Genomic DNA, 20,939 nt, shown 5'->3' with positions numbered 1-20,939 from the left:
GAAGCAATAGTACACAACAAAAGCAGAATAATCAAGAAAATAGCAACCAGAATCAGAACCAAAATCAGAATCAGCAAAATGGAGGTGGGGATGGAAATGTTTTTGATACTCAATCAAATACATACTATTCCATTGACTATACATCAGATGATATATTGTTCCGCTAGGAGAGCCCAAGACAGGGGTCGGAACCAGTGTCTATTCCCTTTGACCAGAAAGGACCCTACGTAGAAATGAAAGTTGTGAATAAGGCGCACATTTTTCTAGTGGACACAGGTGCACAGAAGTGCTCAATAGACCATCACTTGGTTCCAGAGATACCACTGTCAGGGAAAAAGAACGTTTCTGTAGGGTTCGCAGGCACCCCAGTAATTAGTGCCGTGTCACAGTCAGTACCGATAACACTAGGACCATTCACTGTGTCTTGCCCGTTTCTGTTGACACAAAATTGTGGCGAGAATCTATTAGGTTTAAACTTATTGAAGAAACTAAGCACGGTTATTCATTGTTGTCCTGGTGGAGTGTTTTTGACGATCTCACCACAAAAAATGCCAGTGTCCCAATTCCTGTCCAAACCACTGCCAACAGAGTTAAGTAAGATATCGACTTGCATATGGGCGATGGATGATAATGATGTTGGTTGTTTGAAAATAGAACCGGTGAGAGTTGTTTTGAAAGAGGGAGTAACATTACCACGTATTCCCCAGTATAAAATTTCGGTGGAAGGAGAGAAAGCATTGAAATGTATTGTTTCAGATTTGGTTAAAAGAAACGTAATTGAAGAGATTACTGGTAGCACTTGTAACAGTCCCATTCTTCCAGTTTAAAAACAAGGAGATAATGAAATACCGTTCTGTTTTATAATTGATTTACGTGCATTGAATAAAGTAGTAGATCCTCAATTCCCGTTGGTCACAGACGTCACTACCATTTTGACAATGATTCCAGCTTCGGCTACATATTTTAGTGTAGTGGATCTTAAGAATGCATTTTTTAGCATTCCAGTACATCAGGATAGCAGATACCTATTTGCTTTCACACTAGGAGGGCGTTCATTAACATTCACACGAATTCCACAAGGTTATACTAAGAGCCCAAGTATTTATGGCAGAGCATTAAAAGAACAACTAGACATGCTAAAGCTACCAGCGGGTTGTGTACTATTGCAGTACATAGATGATTTGTTAATCGCAGCCGACACAGAAGACATTTGTAAAGAGGGAACTGCCATGTTGTTAACATACTTAGCATTGCATGGTCATAAAGGGCCTCATTACAACCCAGGCGGTAAGTTCCCTTCTTTACCACCATGGTGTAAACTCTGTTTACACCATGGTGGATGGTGGATTTAGCGCCCCATTCCAAGGTGAGTGGGGCGGTAAATCCCCATTCCCCATTTACCCTTCCCCATTCTCATGTTTGCCCCATAGCGCATAATGGGAGTGGGGAAGGCGCTAATTACGGCACCGTAAATTACGGTGCCCTAATTAGCACCAAGGCGGGTTAGCGCCTTGCATTTTAACGCCTGCTAAAAGCAGGCGTTAAAATGGTAATCAGGCGTTAAGGGTTAACGGCGCCGACGGCGCCGTTAAACCCTTAACGCCTGGGTTGTAATGAGGCCCAAAGCGTCTTTAAAAAAATTCCAGTATTGTCGAAAGGAGGTGGCCTATTTGGGCTAGCTACTTTCGAAAGAGGGAAGAAGACTGACACTGCAAAGAATAGAGAGTATCTCTGGTATGCCTATTCCAAAGACACAGAAAGGAGTCAGAGCCATAATAGGCATGGCTTCGTATTGCCGGCAGTGGATAGCAAATTTTGCGATGATAGTAAAACCAATGGTGGCATTGACAAAAAAGGATATTGCCCTACCTTTGCCATGGGAAGAGGAATGTCAAAATGCATTTGATCTGCTCAAAGTTGTTTTGTGCTCAGCTCCAGTTTTGGGCACACCAAATTATGAAAAAGATTTTAAATTATTTGTGCATGAGAATGAGGGCTGCTTGCCGGCTGTTTTGACACAGGAACAAGGAGGAAGAAATAGATCATGCGGTTATTTTTCTTCCGTGCTGGACCCTGTAGCATTCGTTTTGCTGTGTTGTTTGCAAGCTGTTGCTGCAGCTGCCGCGTCAGTAAAACAAACCGAAGGAATGGTGTTGGGGCACACCTTAATTTTGATGGTGCCCCACACAGTAGACGTTCTCTTAAACAAAACGCAGACGCAACACCTCACGTCGGCTAGATTAACTAGATATGAACTTGTCCTGTTTGTACCACATATTCAAATTCAGAGGTGTAGCGCTTTGAATCCTGCAGAATTAATGCACCTTCCCAATGAAGAAGTAGGTGAGAATGAATCACATCCCCATGATTGTTTAATGGTTACTGAGGAAGAAACGAAAGGGAAAATTGACCTAACAGACACCCCACAGAAAGAGCCAGATGGAGAACTGTTTTGTGCCGGTTCCTGTTTCAAATTACCTGATGGCACATCAACTGCTGCCTATGCCATCACGACACTAAAGAGTATTGTAGAGAGCAAAAGGATTCCATATAATTCAACGCAGGCAGCAAAGATAATAGCATTAACAAGAGCATGTGAAATTTCTGAAAATCTGAATGTAAACATATATACTGACAGTCAGTATGCATTCGGGGTGGTGCACAATTTTGTCTGACTCTGGGCTGAGAGGGGTTTCCTAACATCACATGGAACTAAAATCCAACATGGCCCTTTGATAGCGTGATTGTTGTCTGCACTTACGTGTCCAAAGCGACTGGCGATAATGAAATGCGAGAAAGTAACATGTAAGGTGGGAGAAGGAAGCGCATTTGCAGACAAAATTGCAAAACAAACTGCCACTGATTTGAGCACGAAAATGTTGTTAGTACGGTCAGAAGAAGTGCCCTGCATGATAGAGAACGGGTCTGCCACAGTCAGCAGGCGGATGCAACTGCTGATGAAATAAAAGGGTGGGCTAAGGGCTCTGCAGAATTAGACTTGGAAGGTTGCTGGGTGGACAAGGAAAGTAGAAAGTGGATGCTGCCCAACTCCTACGTATCTGCAATGGTCACCATGGCCCACAGCCCCACACACTTATGTGCGAAAAAGATGGTTCAGCATCTGGCTACAGTATGGCAGAGCGCTCACATAAGAAAAAATGCGGAGAGACTAGTTCAGAATTGTATGACATGTCTGCAACACAATATTGGAAGAGGAACAGCTACTCCAAGAGGTAGTTTTGCCCCCCCCCCCTCTATGCCCTTTGAGGTGATCCATTTTGATTTCATAGAAATGGAAAGATGTCAGAACCTAAAATACATCCTGGTGTTAGTGTGTGCTTTCAGTAAATGGGTGGAAGCGTATCCGCTGAAGGACTGCACAGCCATGAGCACGGCTAACGTGATGTTAAAAGAATACTTTTCCTGATTCGGTCTGCCACGGGTCATATGATCAGATAACGGCCCGCATTTTGATGCCGCCGTGGTATTACAGATTTGTGCAGGCCTTCAGATTGATAAACGATTCCATTGTGTTAGACACCCGGTGAGTGCTGGGCTTGTTGAGCGCCAGAACAGCATACTAAAAAATAAGATTAGCAAGATATGTTCAGGGAGCAAGCTGAAATGGACAGATGCATTACCTTTAGCTTTGTTGTGCATGCGCACATCTGTGCAAGCAAGGACTGGGCTCTCCCCATACAAAATCGTGATGGGGGAGACCTACTAATGTTTGGTGTGCGCCGCAGCCCAGGCGCTTGAGCGAAGTAGAATACCCTATGCTTAGTACATATTGTAACGTTTTAATACAGAAGCTTTGTTTGATTCATCAGCAGGTGCACGAGGCTCTTCCTGTCAGATATACCGGCCCGGGGCATTGTCTGCAGCCTGGAGACTATATCCTAATAAAGACCTTTGAGAGGAAATCATCACTTGCACCAAGATGGCGTGGGCCTTACCGGGTACTCCTAGCAACACAAACCGCAGTCCGTGTGGACGGTCGTAAGGCGTGGATCCATGCCACCCACATGAAGAGAATTCTGTCGCCATTAAAAGAACTGCCTGATCCAGACGACCAGGAAGAAACAGCTGCATCCGGCTCGAAGGACATCATTGCCAGTTCTCTGCAACAAATTCTGCTTGAGCCTGTCAATCATCGAACCCTTGCTAAGGAAGATACATTAGGGGCGGTTTTTGATGTGTCACTGACTGATAATATGATGGTCTTTTGTATATATGTGACTGTTGTAAAATGTTCGCTCTCTTGCGTCCCACGAGGTCTGGGTAACACACGTTGCAGGACGTTAGATCCGGTCGGCCAACTGAGACTATTTGCTTTGCAATAAACCCTAGATTTTGGAAATTGAACCTTGTGTCTGGCGTATCAGTTCATGTGTGGTGATTGTGCCTTGTTTCCATGCACGAGGGTCCCCCATGGGCCCGTCGCTGCAGAGTGCCGTGAATCCATGTCCCGTCCTCATGGTGCCCTGGTTTTTCATTTCTACATCCCGCTGACTCCAACTTCTAATTCCAGCGCTGTACTTGTACTTTTCGTATGCCCCCACTCTAATTTCAGAGCTACACCTCTGCCTTGTTTCCTGCTTTGTTGCATTGCTTCTTTTCATCCGTAACTTGTGCGCTGGAGCACATGACATGATTCTGTTGACATTGATGTTCCATCTTGGTGGCACATGACGTTCTATCCTGGGCCTGTTCCCTCCCTCATGGCCTTACCTCAGCTATGAGACCTACCTGCACCTGCATACTCCATGTAGCGCCTCACCTTGATCTGGCAGTCACATTATTTTGGGAACGCTCCAAAGGCCCATAGCCCATGCATTAGAATCCACGGACATGCGGAACGGACTACAGGACTCGCCCATCTCTCTCAACGATGTCATGAAGGCCATCATTGAATCTAGGTCATCCCTAGAAGAAAAGATAGGTGGCCTTTCCACTGAGCTGTCCTTCCTCCGACAGGATCTTCGCAACCTGTCCTCGCGAGTGGGCGAAACAGAACAAAGGATCTCAGACTCAGAGGACTCCATGAAACAAATGGAGAAACAATTGGCTGCGATCACCCAGAAGGTGACCTACCTGGAAAACAAAGCGGAGGACAACAAAGGACGTGCTTGCTGCAATAAAATATGGATCCTTGGGGTACCGGAGAGGGAGGAGGGGCCCAGCACGGAACTCTTCCTCGAACAGTGGCTCAACAAACTGTTTGCCTCAAAGAAACTCTCCAAGTTCTTCTCGATTGAACGGGCGTACAAAATTCTGACTGGACGGCCAGTACCGTGGGCGCCACCACACACTATAATTGCTAGACTCCTGAACTTTTGGGATACAGATGCCATACTCCAGATGGCCCGAGCCACTGGCCCATTAACTTACGACGGCTACCATATCGGATTTTATCCTGACTACACCAGGGAGGTCCTAAAGGCTAGGCAATCTTTTGACTCAGTGAAAAAGAAGCTACAGTCGCTATCTATAAAATATTCTCTGTTTTTCCCAGCATAGCTTAAAGTACATCACGAGGGAGTCACCCACCTGTTCTACACACTGAAAGAAGCATGGGAATGGCTGGAAACCCAATGTCCTTAACAGACCCACACCGGCACGATTACCAGAGGGCCCTTCAGTACGGAAACCAAGGGACAACCAGTCCCGGAAATGACGGACTAAAATGGATGACAGGCAACAATCACTCAGGACGAGAGTTGCAAAGGGAACCCAATATTGGCGGCTGCTGGCCACCACCAGTGTGTGACCTATGGCCGCAGTAATGGGGGATACCCCGCAGTGGAGTTACTTAGTTGATCGGCACCTAGACGGCACATTGTTCGGGTTACAGGTGCTTCAGGTTGGGGGGAAGCACAGGGAGGGACAGAGGTATCATTGCCTTATGGTTGGGGAGAGGCTACAAGGGGGCAGTTTGGGATATTGTTTTCTTATAGTGTGGTTTTGTTGGTCGCAAACTGGGCAGTGGGATGGGGCGCAGGGCACTGGCAGATAGTACTCTTGCACACAGAAAAGGGACAACTGGATCCCAATGGCACATGATGGGCAACTAACTCTGACATGGAATGTCAACGGACTGGCCTCCAGCATCAAGCGCAGACTAGTTCTCCAGTTCCTTAACGGGCTCTCACCTGACATCACCCTCCTCACAGAGACACACCTGGTTGGCACGGAGTGCAGATTCTTTAAAAGATCCAACTATGCACTGGCCTTTCATGTGGGATTCTCTGGGGGGGGGGCAAGAGGGATAATGATGACTAATGTTCCACTATCCATCTGACCTATCGCCTACTGTATGACTATAACCCTCCTGCCTTTCTGCACTGTTATTTACTTTATTTATTTACTTCCTACTGTACTATTGTATGACTGTAAATGTAACCATTACCATATATGTACCTTTTTATTCTAAGATACGTGCCCGGGTGCCTTCGGGTCTGGAGCGCTATACAAATAAATAAAATACAAATACAAATACATAAAAGGGTCCCATTCCCACTTTGCGGGAGGGGGTCCATTCAGATCTGAGAGGACGATTTGTCATGGTATCCAGGGAAATGGGAGGTAACACCTGGGGCATTATAGCAGTATACGCACCCCCGCCACTCACAACCGAACTCCAACATGAACTCAAAGTGGTGATGCTTGATAAGCAAGCAGATTCATGGGTGCTTGGGGGAGACTTTAATGAGGTACTGGAGGTGGCTAGGGACAGATCTCACAAGGGCAACTGGAACCCCGACCTCCTGAACTCCTTTGCGACAACACTTGGGCTAGTGGACGCATGGTGGTTGCCTCACGCAAGAGAATCTGGGTTCTCGTTTTTCGCTAATGCACATAAATCCCTTTCCCGAATAGACTACTTTTTATTTTTTTTATTTTTTTTTTATTTTGTTTTTGATGCAAACGCATCTTTACAAAATTAATTTACAACAATTACAACCAATTACATTCGACATTAATACATGTCATTTAAAAACAAACATTTACATAAATCAGACATTTATTTTCCCTTTTCTGTTCCTTAACCACAAACATATTCTTTACTTAAACAAAGGCCACAAACCCATCACATCCTATAAACACATCAAACATAGAAACATAAAGCGCAAAAACACATGGACTCAACAACGGCCTCAAATTGTCCCAACCACACATTTACCATCAACACAAAAAAAAAGTGCGGACTCAATTATTTTCACTAATCGCACCGTTGCCAACATTAAGGAATTACTAGAACCCCACATACAACGGGTCCAGATTAATTCTCTTCCCATGAGGGTGTTAGTAGTACTGAATAGTGAAATGTTTTTTAGTCTCACCATTTTAAAGGCTGTACAGAACATAAAAAGGTGTTTCAAAGTCTCTGTACATTCAAGTTTTTTACAAAATCTACAACTAGTATCAACCTCTTCTCTATCTCTGGTGCCCCAATATTTCATTCTTGCTTTAGTGTGCAGTAAGTCCAATCGAAAACGCATGTAATCTGAACGAACTTCAGCACTCGGAATAAGAATAAGATATTGTTGCCGAGGTACCTGAGCGTGCCTAAAACGTGCATATTCAGAAAAAGAAGAGTAGCTCGATATTTGAGTACAAGTCTCTGCCCAGTCATTCAAAAAAACACGCTTATGTGCAGTGTGGAATCTGCTTTGAAGATCTTCAGCAGAAATATTAATACTTCCAAGGACAGACAATATACGCTGCTTAAAATCAGCAATAGATCTTGGCTGCGATGCTCTTAGCATATAACAAAAGTCCTCATACAGCGAGTTTTCCTCTGGGAAACTCATTTTTAAATAAGTTTTCAAAAGACGCCAATTATATCGTGCTGCCAGTGAGTTTAAACCTAACTCATGACGAGGTATTGCATTCGGAAGAGAAGAAGGAAGACATAGGCCCTCATTACGACCCTGGCGGATTTTTTCCGCCATCGACGGACTTTTCTGCCATGGCGTAAAGTCCGTTTACGCCATGGCGGATGGCGGACTTACCGCCCCATTCCGAGGTTGGCGGGGCGGTAAGTCCCCATTGACCCATTTACCCTTCCCCATTCCCATTTCGGCCCCATAGGGCTCAATGGGAGTGGGGAAGGCGTTAATTACGCCACCGTACATTACGGTGGCGTAATTAACACCAAGGTCCCATAGCGCCATGGATTTTTACGTAAAAGTGACCATGGCGCTTTGGGAACTCGTAGTTGGCGGTAAGGGGTCGGCGCAGCTAACGCTGGCGTAAACCCCTTACCGCCAGGGTCCTAATGAGGGCCATAATGTTGTTTTCCATAGCATGGCTTGCAATTTATTCAAAAAGCTTGCTAGATCGTTTAAATTCATATCCAAACCATAAAGAATGATAGATTCAACCTTTTTTGAATAAAATTCAAATAGAGGACTTAGAGAAAATGTACAAAGTTTACGACAAATAATTCTCATTTGATTCTGTAAAGGTATCACTTTTTCTGCAATCGCACGTTGCCAAAAAAGTGCAGATGAATTGTTTGCCAGATTATATCCCAAATAGGTTATCTGGACTGCAATTTGAATGATAGAAGACTCTAAGTGCCACCGAAACTTCCGAATCTTTTTTTTCGAAGAAAGTATCAGGATATTTGATTTTGAGGGATTTATAGTAAGATTATTTTTTCTACAATACAACAAAAATGTCTCTAATTTATTTTGCAGCCCAGATTGCGTACTATCAAATAGTAATATATCATCGGCATAAGCCAACCACGAGAGATGAATCTTCCCCAACTTCAGAGTGTAAGATTTAGAAGAATCCCAGATACCTTCAATATCGTGGAGGTATAAATTAAAAAGCACTGCTGCAAGATTACATCCCTGTTTAACGCCAATTGCCGTTGGAATAGAATCTGTTAGAATGCCTTTGCTTGAAATACGTACTCTAATGGAAGTGTGTTGATGCAAAAGAGCAATAAGCGCCACCAAACTTGGTGGAAAATTAAGATTTATCATTTTTTTCCACAACCTATTACGAATTACTGAATCAAATGCTGAAGATAGGTCGAGTGATGCAATAAAAATCGGACCATGTGCAGAATTATGAGCTTCCGCAATTAGATGAGCAAGAACAGAAGCGTTCAGTTGAGTCCCCATATTTTTTCTAAAGCCTGTCTGTACTTTATTTAGAGTTTTTTCTGTTTTGATGTGTTTCTCAACTTCATTGAGTAGAAGAAGGGCAAAGAATTGGGATCAGTGCAGGGTCCTTTTTTATGTAAGGGAATAATAATTGACTTGACCCAAGAACACGGAAGAGTTTTGGTTGAAAAAATAGATCTAAATATCCTCAAAAAGACATTAGCCCAAAAAATAGGATCATCTTTTATGACACATGGCGGTAAACCGTCAGGGCCAGCACACTTCGACGGTTTCAGCTTCTCAATTGCTGCTATGACATCATTCAGCACCCACGGACAGTGCTCGGGTATATATTTCAATAGATATGACATATCTTCTTCACAAAAACTCGTCGGAAGACGATATTTATGTTCAAAAAATGAAAACCATGTAATACCGTCAATTGCAGGTTCCATATGGGCTACGTTTGAATTGTCTGGTGTTCTAAGCATTTTCCAAATATCACGAATGATATCTGAACCATATTTTGATTATTAGACAAGTGAAAAGCACACCATGTAGCCTTTATCTTAGATTTATATAATCTGAGCACCTTCTTTTTTGCACTCAAAGCCAATCTCCTATTCTTGATCTCAAATTCTTTTTTTAACGCACGTAATGCAGTATTCTTTTCAGATTTCAATTTCGAGAGTTTATTTGACAATACATTAAATGAATGTAACTTCTGGGTATTATCCAAAGCTTCATCAGCAAGATCCTTAAAATGAAACTGAATCATCTGCATGTTCCCTTCGAGGATTGTGCCAAACGACGTGTCACAAACAAACATGTCGGGCCACCATTCACGATTGACTAAAAAAGTCAAACGACGACAAAGGGACTTGTTCCAACGGATAGAAATACACGATCTATACCCCTGGGCCAAAGCTAACAAATGGGCCCTATCAAATAACTCAGTTGGCCCTGACAGCGTGCATTCTAAGATGGCATGGTCTCCATAAGGCAGGAAAGATGGTTTAACCAGAGAAAGTAAACCCGAAAGCTCTTTAGAACTCACTATATAGTCAATGGTCGAAGAGGCATTACCCCTGTGCCAAGTGCAAGATGATTTAGATTGAATAAAGTTGATAATACACAAGTGCCAACTAGACAAAAAGTTACACCAACTTAGGCCATTCTGAAACGATGTTTTAAAATGTTGATTCCAAAGGAGTGGAGATCTTAGACGATGCATCTAAATAAGAATTAAAATCGCCACCGATCAATAACTCTATCGTTGGCTGTATCTGGAAGAATTCTAAAAGCGAATCATTCAACATATTAATAGCATTCACAAGAGGGAGAGATTGAGGATTCCAATACAGTGATATCAGCAACATCCTTCTTGGCACACCCACATTAAAGGTAACATCCAGCAAAAGAAAAAGTTGGGTCGCAAATGTGTGATTTATTACAAATCTAAGATCATTATTAAGTAGAATGGCAATTCCACCTACAGGCCGGCCAGACACCGAACGAGCAGCACCTTGTTGCACAACCGTAAAACCGTCCACATATAAATCATGAACACACATGGTTTCTTGTAACAACAAGATCGAAGGTAAAGTACTCATATGCCTATCTAGAAACCATTTCGAAATATTAGAAAACCACAGCAGTTCCATGAGCAAATGGTAAGGCTTTCACACTATGACGAAGCTATGGAGCTTCCACCTAAAGAAGATAGAATCATCGGAGGGGCTGCATTAGGCAAATTCCCCAATATTCTATTCAATACAGCAGTCAGCGAAGCTAAGTGTGTTAAGATTTGTGCATTATCACTATGGACAGCTGGTAAACCCTCCACAAGGGGATCCTGTTTCTTCACCACAGGCAAGATATATTCCAAAAATTTCATAGCTATTTCCACAGAATGGAAGGCTTGTAATTCAAGTCCCAAAAATAACAAATCGGATTTATGTTCCCAAATCAGTCTCGCAACAATAGGAGAGACTACTTTGCACAGCATCCGATTGTTATTCTCCAAGGGTAATTTAATCCAATCTACATCATGTGAGACCAGATTACGTAAGGAAGGAATTTTGTATAGAGAATTCATCAAAAAGCCACGGTTGATAGGGGACGTGCCATTGATCTTTGGATTACTAATCCATCCAATAAGTATCTGATTTTCCTCGGAGATGTCATTAAATTCAACTAGACTCTTGTCAGGTATAGAGCTAGGAACTGAGGACTGCCCAGTTATAGCAGGATATATGGATAGAAGAGGCCCTCCTTGCTGTTCAACCTGGGCGCCAGATACAGATGCCAAGCCCAGAGTCGGCGTTACCATCTTAGCCATATTATGGGCAGGTACTGCTACATGCTCCCATTTCGATACTATAGACAGGTGTTCAGAAGCATCTGGCCTCACAACACAAGCTTCGTGACATGTCTCAGACGAAAGCTGAGAAGAAGGCTGAGAGCTGCAAGGAGCAGGCTTAGGAAGCATTGCCTGCCCTAAGGACGTAGTAGATACATCATCGGCACTTGCTACATGCATCTCCCCAGTTAACCCTGTGTGACAAACAGATTTTTTGTTCTCAATCATAGGAAAAAACTTATTCAAATTTGTTTGGCTGATAACAGCAGATGGAAGTTCTTCAACAGCACTAGTGTTGAATGCAGAAATACATCTGTCATCTACATTCTGTTGCAAAGACAAACCCTTATTTACACTGTGTGTACCCTTTAATTTACCCTTTTGATTTTTTTTAGGAGCTTTGATTTGTAGTGTAATTTTGTTCTCGTCAGTTAATTGACTTGCATTAATTTGAAGATCTGCCTCTCCAATATGCGATGTAGTCGAAGAGGCCAAAGTCACTACCTCCTTAAAAGCTTTATTCTGTGTAACATAATCTGTGGTGAAGGTATTAGAGGCAGCTTTCTTGTTTTTGTTTGCTTTATTTTTACGTTTTACTGCTCTCTGAAATGCCTTCTTCATTTTACGGGACGCATGATACGTATGATTATTCAATTCATTTTCTTCAGCTATTACCTGCAACTCGGCAGATTCGATGATATTCGTGAGAGCCGAAGGACTGTCAGGCGTGTTTTGATCTACCATACGTGTAGGTGAACTGATACAAGGCTCACACATATCTAAGTTAAAAAGCTTAGAATTATACATAATATTTTCAATTTGCAATATTCTTTCATGATGTAATTTAGCAAGATCTACAAGCTCTATAGGCGGAGAAATCACACTAGGCTGACCCTCAACCGCCGCTTGGACTACCGCAGATGCAAATGAAGTAGGCATACCATGTAGTAACAGTGAAGCATTGGTTGTTTGAGTGCTTTGAGAGGTTAAGACATGCGGAGCAGGAGAGGGAAACACATTCCTCTTTACAAGTTCCACCATACGATCTGGACAATTTGCATGGAAACTATGTCAGGCTTCTTGAGCCAACATAAAACCCTCAATCTTAGCCAGATGAAGTGAATTTGCAACAACAGAATCTTTCAAATCTTTTAGGAGTACATGAGTAAGTTCGTGCCCTTTATCAAGCAAATTGAGAATTCGCGTCAGAACAGGAAAAGATTATAATTCCTGTTCTGTTTGAAACACCGAATTTCCCATATTGAAGATAGGAGAGCTTGAGGTATGGGGAAAAGCAGGCTCCATAGGAGAAGCCTGGGGAAACTGTGTAACGGGAGATTTCAAGATTGGATTCCCCAGGTGATTGCAAACCACCCGGAAGATTACTGCGCATATTAGCAAAGACCTGGGGAACTTCCCTGCTACTAAGAGAAGCATCCATGTTACATAGAGGTAAAGGATGAAAATGTACTTGATCGCGCAGGCCACGAGACACTGCCGCTGGAGTTGATGGCCCCAAAGATAGACTAATGCGTCTTTCTAAAGCATCAATTATCCCAGGTGCTAACATTGATATGTCAGAAATCGGCGGATAAGATTTCCCCATCTCGTCTGCAAAAGCTACCACCGATAAATTAGCCTCGTTGGCAGATTTCAGTGTAAAAGGGGGAAATGCATTAGAGGGCGCTGCAGGCTCGTGCAGTAAAAATGCCATTAGGAAAAGGCCCTGAGCCTTGCGACAACACATTTGGTATGTCATCAGTGCAGGTTAGATCAACACATAGAGGCAAATGATTTTCTTCTGAAGTCAAGAGAGGCTCCATATTTACCAACGACTTTGTAGTGCTTCTCAAACATTTACCACTTCTTAAGGTCGACAATGTACCATCCACATAACTCATTGCCTAACTCAGGTCAATACAGCAAAACAATTGCAAGAACTGCTTAAACAAACTTGCAGTACTACACTGAGAATCCTGTATCAATAAAGCATACCATACTCACAACAGAACACGACCCTCACCGCGCCCCGCTCCGCGCACCGCGAACAGCAAACAGCCCTTTGCAGTCCTTCGCGAGTGCGCAGCACGTGTGCGCTGAGGGTCCGTGTTGAAATAGCCACAAGAAAGAAGGCGTTTCCAGTTCAATGGGAAAGGAAACGTGTCACCAGTCACCTTTGATATGAAAAAAAAAATAAGGTGTATTAATAATTGGTGAATGTAAGGCCAGTTAACCTCCTAAGGGACACCAGCCACACAATGCACAATTTCCAAAACAAAATCTCCGAAGCAGCAATCAAAGCACCTGATGCCACGGAAGTCAGGCAAAAGCGGTGTTACACAGAGGGACTTCCTCCTGGTTGAAGTCGGCGTGCAAACACTCAATAATGAATGGAAAAATGACAAACTCCAATGTCCAGCAAAGTCAAACGGGCGGCAGAGCGAGGACCAGCAAACAGCCCTTTGCAGTCCTTCGCGAGTGCGCAGCGCGTGTGCGCTGAGGGTCCGTGTTGAAATAGCCACAAGAAGAAAGAAGGCGTTTCCAGTTCAATGGGAAAGGAAACGTGTCACCAGTCACCTGATGCCACGGAAGTCAGGCAAAAGCGGTGTTACACAGAGGGACTTCCTCCTGGTTGAAGTCGGCGTGCAAACACTCAATAATGAATGGAAAAATGACAAACTCCAATGTCCAGCAAAGTCAAACGGGCGGCAGAGCGAGGACCAGCAAACAGCCCTTTGCAGTCCTTCGCGAGTGCGCAGACTACTTCTTTGTCCCACAAAAAATGACACATAGACTGCTGACTGCCATGTATCTTGCCAGGGGCATCTCAGACTATTCCCCTTTGCTCATAGTGTTAAAAAATGGGCGAACCACACCCAGTGCCTCTTGGCGCCTCAACACATATTACCTCGGCATCCCTGAGGTGACGGAAGGAGTCTCCCAAAAACTGTGAACTATTTCTCCCGAAATGAAGGCACATTTGACAGTCCAGTCATGCTATGGGAGGGCTATAAAGCGGTACTTTGGGGGGGAAGCTGTCTCCCTAATTTCGGCCCACCGACAACACACCTGGGAAATTGAAGAGGCTGAAGAACGGGCATCCAGGGCAGAAGAACTGTTCCTGGAATCTGGGTCCCGAGCCTCACGCGAGGGCCTAATCAGTGCACAGGAGGTGGCGCTGGACAATGCGAGTGCAGCCCACTGGGTAGTACACAGCCAGATATATGAAACGGGGGACAAGGCTGGGAAGACCCTGGCATGGCTGGAAAGAAGAGACAGGAAAAGGGGGCACGTGCAGGCTATAAAGGAAACCGGAGGTGAGCTGCTAAGTGAGGACTCTGAGATAGCAGAGGCGTTTGCCACCGTCTATGCATATATCTTCTCCACCCAGGGGAGTGCTAGCCAGATGGGCGGCCCACACTTCCTTCACTCAATCACGATCTCTAGGCTCTCGGAACAACAGACACATAAGCCGAGATCACGGAAGAGGAGGTCGCGAATGCACTGTCCCAGCTCCAGTCCGGCAAAACCCTGGGATCAAACAGCTTCCCGGTGGAGAACTGGAGACATCTGGGTGAACTGGTGATAGGCCACATGCACTGCATGTTCCTATGTAGCCAAGTGGAAGAACGTCTCCCTCAAGACCTTAGGAAGGCATCTATTGTGGTGATCCCCAAACCCAGGAATCCACCCGAACTTTGTGCCTCCTATAGGCCGATATCGCTCATCAACTGAGAAACCCAAGTCCTGGCGCAGGTTCTGGCCAATAGACTCCTAGGAGTTATGCACTCCCTTGTACACCCGGACCAATGTGGATTCATGCCGGCTAGATCTACCCGGATGAATCTGCAAAGGGTACAGTTCGCAATAGATCAGGCATCGACGATAACAGACCCGCTCGCACTCTTGGCGGTAGACTTCGAGCAAGCTTTTGACTGTGGGATGGCAGCCCAGTGGGATATTATGGATCGCATGGGATATGGCGAAAGCTTCATGTCTTGGGTCCAGCTATTATATGATTCCCCAGAGGCAGTGGTGAGGATAAATGAGGTCTCTTCCAGGGCCTTCACACTAGGGTGGGGATCTAGGCAGGGCTGCCCCTTCTCCCCCCGCTATTCAAACTGGCCATAGAGCATCTTGCGATTAAACTCAGGAAAACAGAGGAGTGGATGGGGTTCGGGTGGCCGCGGGGAGGGGAGGACCGGGTTTCACTTTATGCTGACGACCTACTTATCTACATGAGCAATCCGAAAACCTCCTGCCCGGTCGTGTCAAGTATCCTCATGGAATACCAGAAATTCTGTGGACTCAGGATCAACAAACAGAAAACAGTCCTTTTTCCCCCTCCAGGGTGGAGATGAGGCGATCCCAAGACACTGCCCATACTCCTTCTATCCAGAGTTTTGAATACCTAGGCATACGAGTAAGCCCCAACGCTTGTGATTTCCTACATTTTAACCTACAACTAGTGATAGATAGATTTGGGACAGATGTGGTCCACTGGCAAGCCCACCCACCAATGCTAATGGGCAAGGCGGCCTTTTTTTAAATGCTGACACTCCTGTGATTTGTGTATGTCCTCCAGAATGCCCCGCTTCCCATTCCCAAAACAATCTTCACATCAGTGGATAGCATCCTTCGGGGACTACTATGGGGAGGGAAACAACCCCACATAGCCCTCAAATCCCTCATATGCTCAGTCTGGGAACAGGGAATAGGCCTACCCTGTCTTTGCACCTACTACTGGGCAACACAACTGGGAGTGGTGAACGACTGGCTTCACAGTGACGCAGAGCTCCCACACATAGGGGTTGAGAGCAGGAACATGGGAGCAAACACACCACTGCAGGTATTATACAGAGTAGAAAGGGAGGTGGTAGACATGCCTAAGATGACGCAACATATCCGCCAAACCTGGGTAGATGCTCACCACCACATTGGATGAGTGGAAGAACACCACTGGAGCAACCCCTATGGAATAACAAGCACATTCCTAGAGTCCTAAAAATGTGGCACTTTGTGAGGTGGGAGGAGGATGGGATACACACTCTAGCGGATGTGGTACAAGAGGGGCACCTCCTGGCGTTTGGGACTATGCAGGAAAAGTTTGTGCTGCCCACCAATGAAGACTATAGACATATACAGATAACACCCACCATCTGCCCGCAGTTCCCTGTGTTGGCTGAGATCCCAAAGTACTCCCCTATCGAGGCCAACATTCTCCAGGGCAAAAACCGCTGAAAGTTACTTCTGTACTCTACCTGGTACTTAAAGCATTTGGGGCCCAGGAACTATCTAGACTTCGCGAAAAATGGGACAGAGAACTAGGCCCGTTGGAGTCAGAGGAATGGGTAGAAGCGCTAATGTTCCCACAAGATATTGCAATAGATGTCAGACTCTGTCTAATACAGTACAAGATACTGCACCAGGCCTATCACACCCGCGCAGCGATGGCGAAATGGGGGGTTACAGAAAATGGAAACTGCCTGCGATGTCAGAGGCTAGAGGGCCCCTTCCACATGGTGTGGAACTGTGATGTAATGCAGGACTTTTGGCGGAAATGCATCTGCAAGATCTCTGGCGTGCTGGGGTCCCCAGTCCCGCAGGACTCGAAGCTAGTGATACTGGGAATCTGGGGGGAAGTGGATTTCACTAAACACCAAAAGGCATTCCTGGCAGTAGCGTTGGGACTGGGGAAAAGACTCACTGCTGCTACCTGGGGCTCGGCAGATAGACTGAGCTTTAGTCGATGGGTCAATGAGGTGGACATATGCGCATTGCTTGAGTAACTGATTTATAACGCCAGGGGCTGCCCTGGAAAGTTACAGAAGGTTTGGGGGAAATGGATTGAAACGTATGATCATTTAACACCCGAGTGCTCTGGGGGCGAGGAACCCATTATGCCCTTGATGAAAAGTATCGTAGGCACTCAACCTCCTACTAATCTCAACTGTGCTCACATGTGTTCTCAATGCCGCCCTAAACTCACTGATACGCTGTTCCTATGCTATGCGACCTTTGTGTTGTTTTGTTTTCCCTCTTATTGGTTTTCTCGTGTTGTAAAACAATAAACACATTTATTTAAAAAAGAAATGTAAATGACCTTGAAGAAGAACCAGGGTTAATGACGTATGACCTTGACCTTTTGTCAAGTTCATACCAAAAGTCGACGTTCACACCTGTCACATTATGCAAACGAGTTTGATGGAAGATATCCCTATCTCATCTGTCTTTTCATTAGTCTGAAATTCAGTTAAATGTCTAAGGGCCTCATTACGAACCTGCTATTAGCGCCATGCTTGACTCCGGTATTTTACCAACTTCGTCATGGTGAATGGCAGAATTACCGCCCCATTCCAAGGTTGGCAGGGCGGTAATTCCACATTCACCATTGGCCCTTACCCATTCCCATTTTTGCCCCCATAGGGCTCAATGGGAATGGGGAAGGCGGTAATTACGGTACCGCAAATTGCGGTACCGTAATTACCTCGAAAGTCCCTTTGTGGGTTCCTTCCTTAACGGCTGGTAAAACCAGCCGTTAAGGTCGGGACACACAAAGGGACCTCGTAATTAGGCGGTAAGGGTTTAACGGCACCGACACCTTTTACGGCCCCGTTAACCCCTTACCGCCTGGGTCGTAGTGAGGACCTAAGTATCACAAGCATCACCACCACTTTCCTCGATCCAGTTCCTTCATCCATAATTACTGCCGTCTTTTGGTGGTGATTCTTACATTAAGCACATACAAAAGCATTTCACTGACTTCTCGAGGCACCATCCTAGCCTTTTTTATTACTAACATTTTTATATAAACAAGCTAGTTTAAATAACCTGTTTTTTTTCCACTGCACTATAGCTATTATTGGTGCCAACGGTTATAGTTTCTGTAGCAGCAGTTCTTCAGCAAAGCTGTCCTTTACCATTTCTACTGCCACACCTTCATAACCTACATTTTTGTATGCTGTTTTCTATGCTTCACTGAGCTGATTCCTAATCACCAATGGTCACCCTCTTACTTCTCATATACAGGTGATATAACCATATTCTTTAGAGCCTCCTGCATTTTCAAAGAAGCTCTTATTAGTATGGTACATATACCATAATGAATTCTTACTGTGTGGGGGGCGTTCTTTGCATTTCACGATTTTGATGTACTGTTTTTTTCATGTTCTGCATAACCTCTGACCTATTTACCTTATTGTCCACTCATCAAGTACTGGACTCTCAGCTTTATTATTTGCGTTACTCCGTGGAAGAGCACCATCATGTTGTTGTTAATTGTTCTGAATGTGGAAAATGATTTCCAAAAGCCATCACAACTTTAACTGATTTCAATCGTTTGTCTTATTTACTAGCACTGTGTTTCAAGTTTGTTAGCGCCAGTATATTATTTATATTTCGCGTCTGTCCCCTGGCTATTTTTACTCTTTGCAAATTTGGCTATTCTTGCTCTTTTCAAGCTACTGTCCTCCCAGTGATTATTTTTTCACATCCATGTTCTGTTTTAAATATGGACAATGGGCTACCCCGCTATAATTGCGGTATGAGGTAAACCGAAGTTCATTAAAGAAATAAGGTGCTGCCAATGCGTCTGCAGGTAGGGATGTGGTAAAGGACATGCCCATGCACCATATGCGCTTTCCCTGTCCACTGGTTTTCCATTTAGGGAAATTATGACTAAAATGAACATGCTTACAATACCACGTCTTCGCCAAGCGCGGAAAATAATGTCATGTTGTATAGCCATTGCGCAATTTGTGCAAGTCTTGCTCAGGCAGATCTATTTGTCATATTGTTTTTTGATTTATATTTTACAGGGTAATGACCCAACAAACAAAATCACAAATTGTAGTCATCATTTTGTGACTGTCACTCGCATTCACGTACGTATTATGTGATGCAAATCTGAGGGTGGTGTTGGAAATCGAGACCTTAGCATATAAAGACTTATGGTTGAGTAGGTGAATATGCGTCGACAGGAAGACTCTGCTTTCTATGCCAATGGGCCATTTCAGACAAAATGCTCGTTAGAAGACCTTTCTAGGGAATCAACTGAGGTAGAGTAGTAGTGGCAGCTAGCTATCGTGCATTAGCTACCTACCACTCTCCTACTCTGCACAATATTCAATTTTATCCTTCTGAAGGATTCCAAAGGTTAGATATGTAAAAAGGCCCATCAATAAAGAGTGCAGGAGTTACTAAAACTAGAAGTTGCATAATATTCCTCTTCATGAAAATATTAGACCGCTTATAACTAAGGCAAACCTATTGATTGATTTTACTATTGCTTGTTATGTTTGTAATAAACGTCCTGTACACATTTGTATTTATTTTGTTTTGAAATGTGTTATTTTTTCAAATCTTAGACCTGTGGACATATGGGCTCTCGGATGTATGATTGTTGAAATGGCCTCTGGCAATGCCTTCCTACCCGGTAGCTCTGATGTGGATCAGCTCCATAAGATTGTGACGAAAATTGGTATGTGATGCTGGCCAATTCTATACATTTTAAGAACGAGTATTCAATGCCTTTGTTTAAACAGCAGATTTGTAATAAAGCGCCTGCATGTAGGTTCGAAATTTGCAAATTAAGTTCAAGTGACAATAGAAGTCAATGTTTACTTTTTTTTATTTTAAAAAATGCAAGTGAACGGGACATACAAAAGAGTGAAATAATTCGATAATAATGCGGTTTGCAAGTTGAAAATACTAACTGTATATTTTTTTAATGGGTCAGAATGCAATTACTGAGCAAATTCTACTTTATTCAAATAACTGCTAAAATTAAAATGCTGCCAACATAATAGTCAACTGTTGAGTGCCAAATTGAAAAAAGGCTTCTACACTGTGTAGTCACTGTACTTGTTGTGTTGTGATGTTCATATGTTCAGAGATCTCTTCTTCACACCATCACTTTTGAATAATTTCTTCCTTGCTTTAATTGTGTAGGCTGTAAATCTGCTATGAAAGATAACGGGTGACATTATTCTTTACCCTAATGACTACACTACTCTATCACCGGGTTACTTTTAGTGTCTGCATGCCGACTGCACTTGATTTAAAAAAAAGGGGCAACTGAAGAAATAACTAATAGTTTGATTTATAGAAGTCCCTTTACCCTGGTTTCTAGTTCAAGCAGTGGATTTGTAATCCTCTCTTTGGAATTTATTGGGTATTTCTCAGGCCTAGAATGGTTCGCATCTGTTCTTTTGGACGGAGAGCTGTGTGTCGGGTTGGGGCCTTTCTTTCAGACAACACTACAGTCACTTGTAACTCTCTTCATGGAGCCTAGCTATGACTTCTTCTCTACAGCATCAACATGCTTCCATACATACAGGTTCTAAGACCACTTTGTTTTGCATCCAATCCTGTGTAGATGACACCTACATTTATCACTTCCCCAAAAGACCTCAAGATTCCTTTTTTGACATGGCAAGAGCCCTTAATCTAACCTA

The 20,939-nt window shown here is 43.9% G+C and overlaps 1 protein-coding gene across 1 annotated transcript in view; it reads left to right on the top strand.

Moving 5' to 3' along the window:
- The window catches only part of CDKL3 (cyclin dependent kinase like 3), a 526,003-nt gene extending 505,538 nt beyond the window's left edge, over window positions 1-20,465 (top strand). Inside the window, exons 4-5 of the mRNA XM_069650268.1 lie at window positions 19,851-19,963; window positions 20,434-20,465. Of these exons, the coding sequence (XP_069506369.1) occupies window positions 19,851-19,963; window positions 20,434-20,465 (145 nt within the window). The remainder of the gene's footprint in view (window positions 1-19,850; window positions 19,964-20,433) is intronic.
- Window positions 20,466-20,939: the final 474 nt, after the last annotated feature.

The sequence above is a fragment of the Ambystoma mexicanum genome, chromosome 3p (genome assembly GCF_040938575.1).
Source record: "Ambystoma mexicanum isolate Mex_15411 chromosome 3p, UKY_AmexF1_1, whole genome shotgun sequence".
In the NCBI taxonomy this organism is placed as follows: domain Eukaryota; kingdom Metazoa; phylum Chordata; class Amphibia; order Caudata; family Ambystomatidae; genus Ambystoma; species Ambystoma mexicanum.
This window is presented reverse-complemented; position numbering and strand designations above follow the sequence as displayed.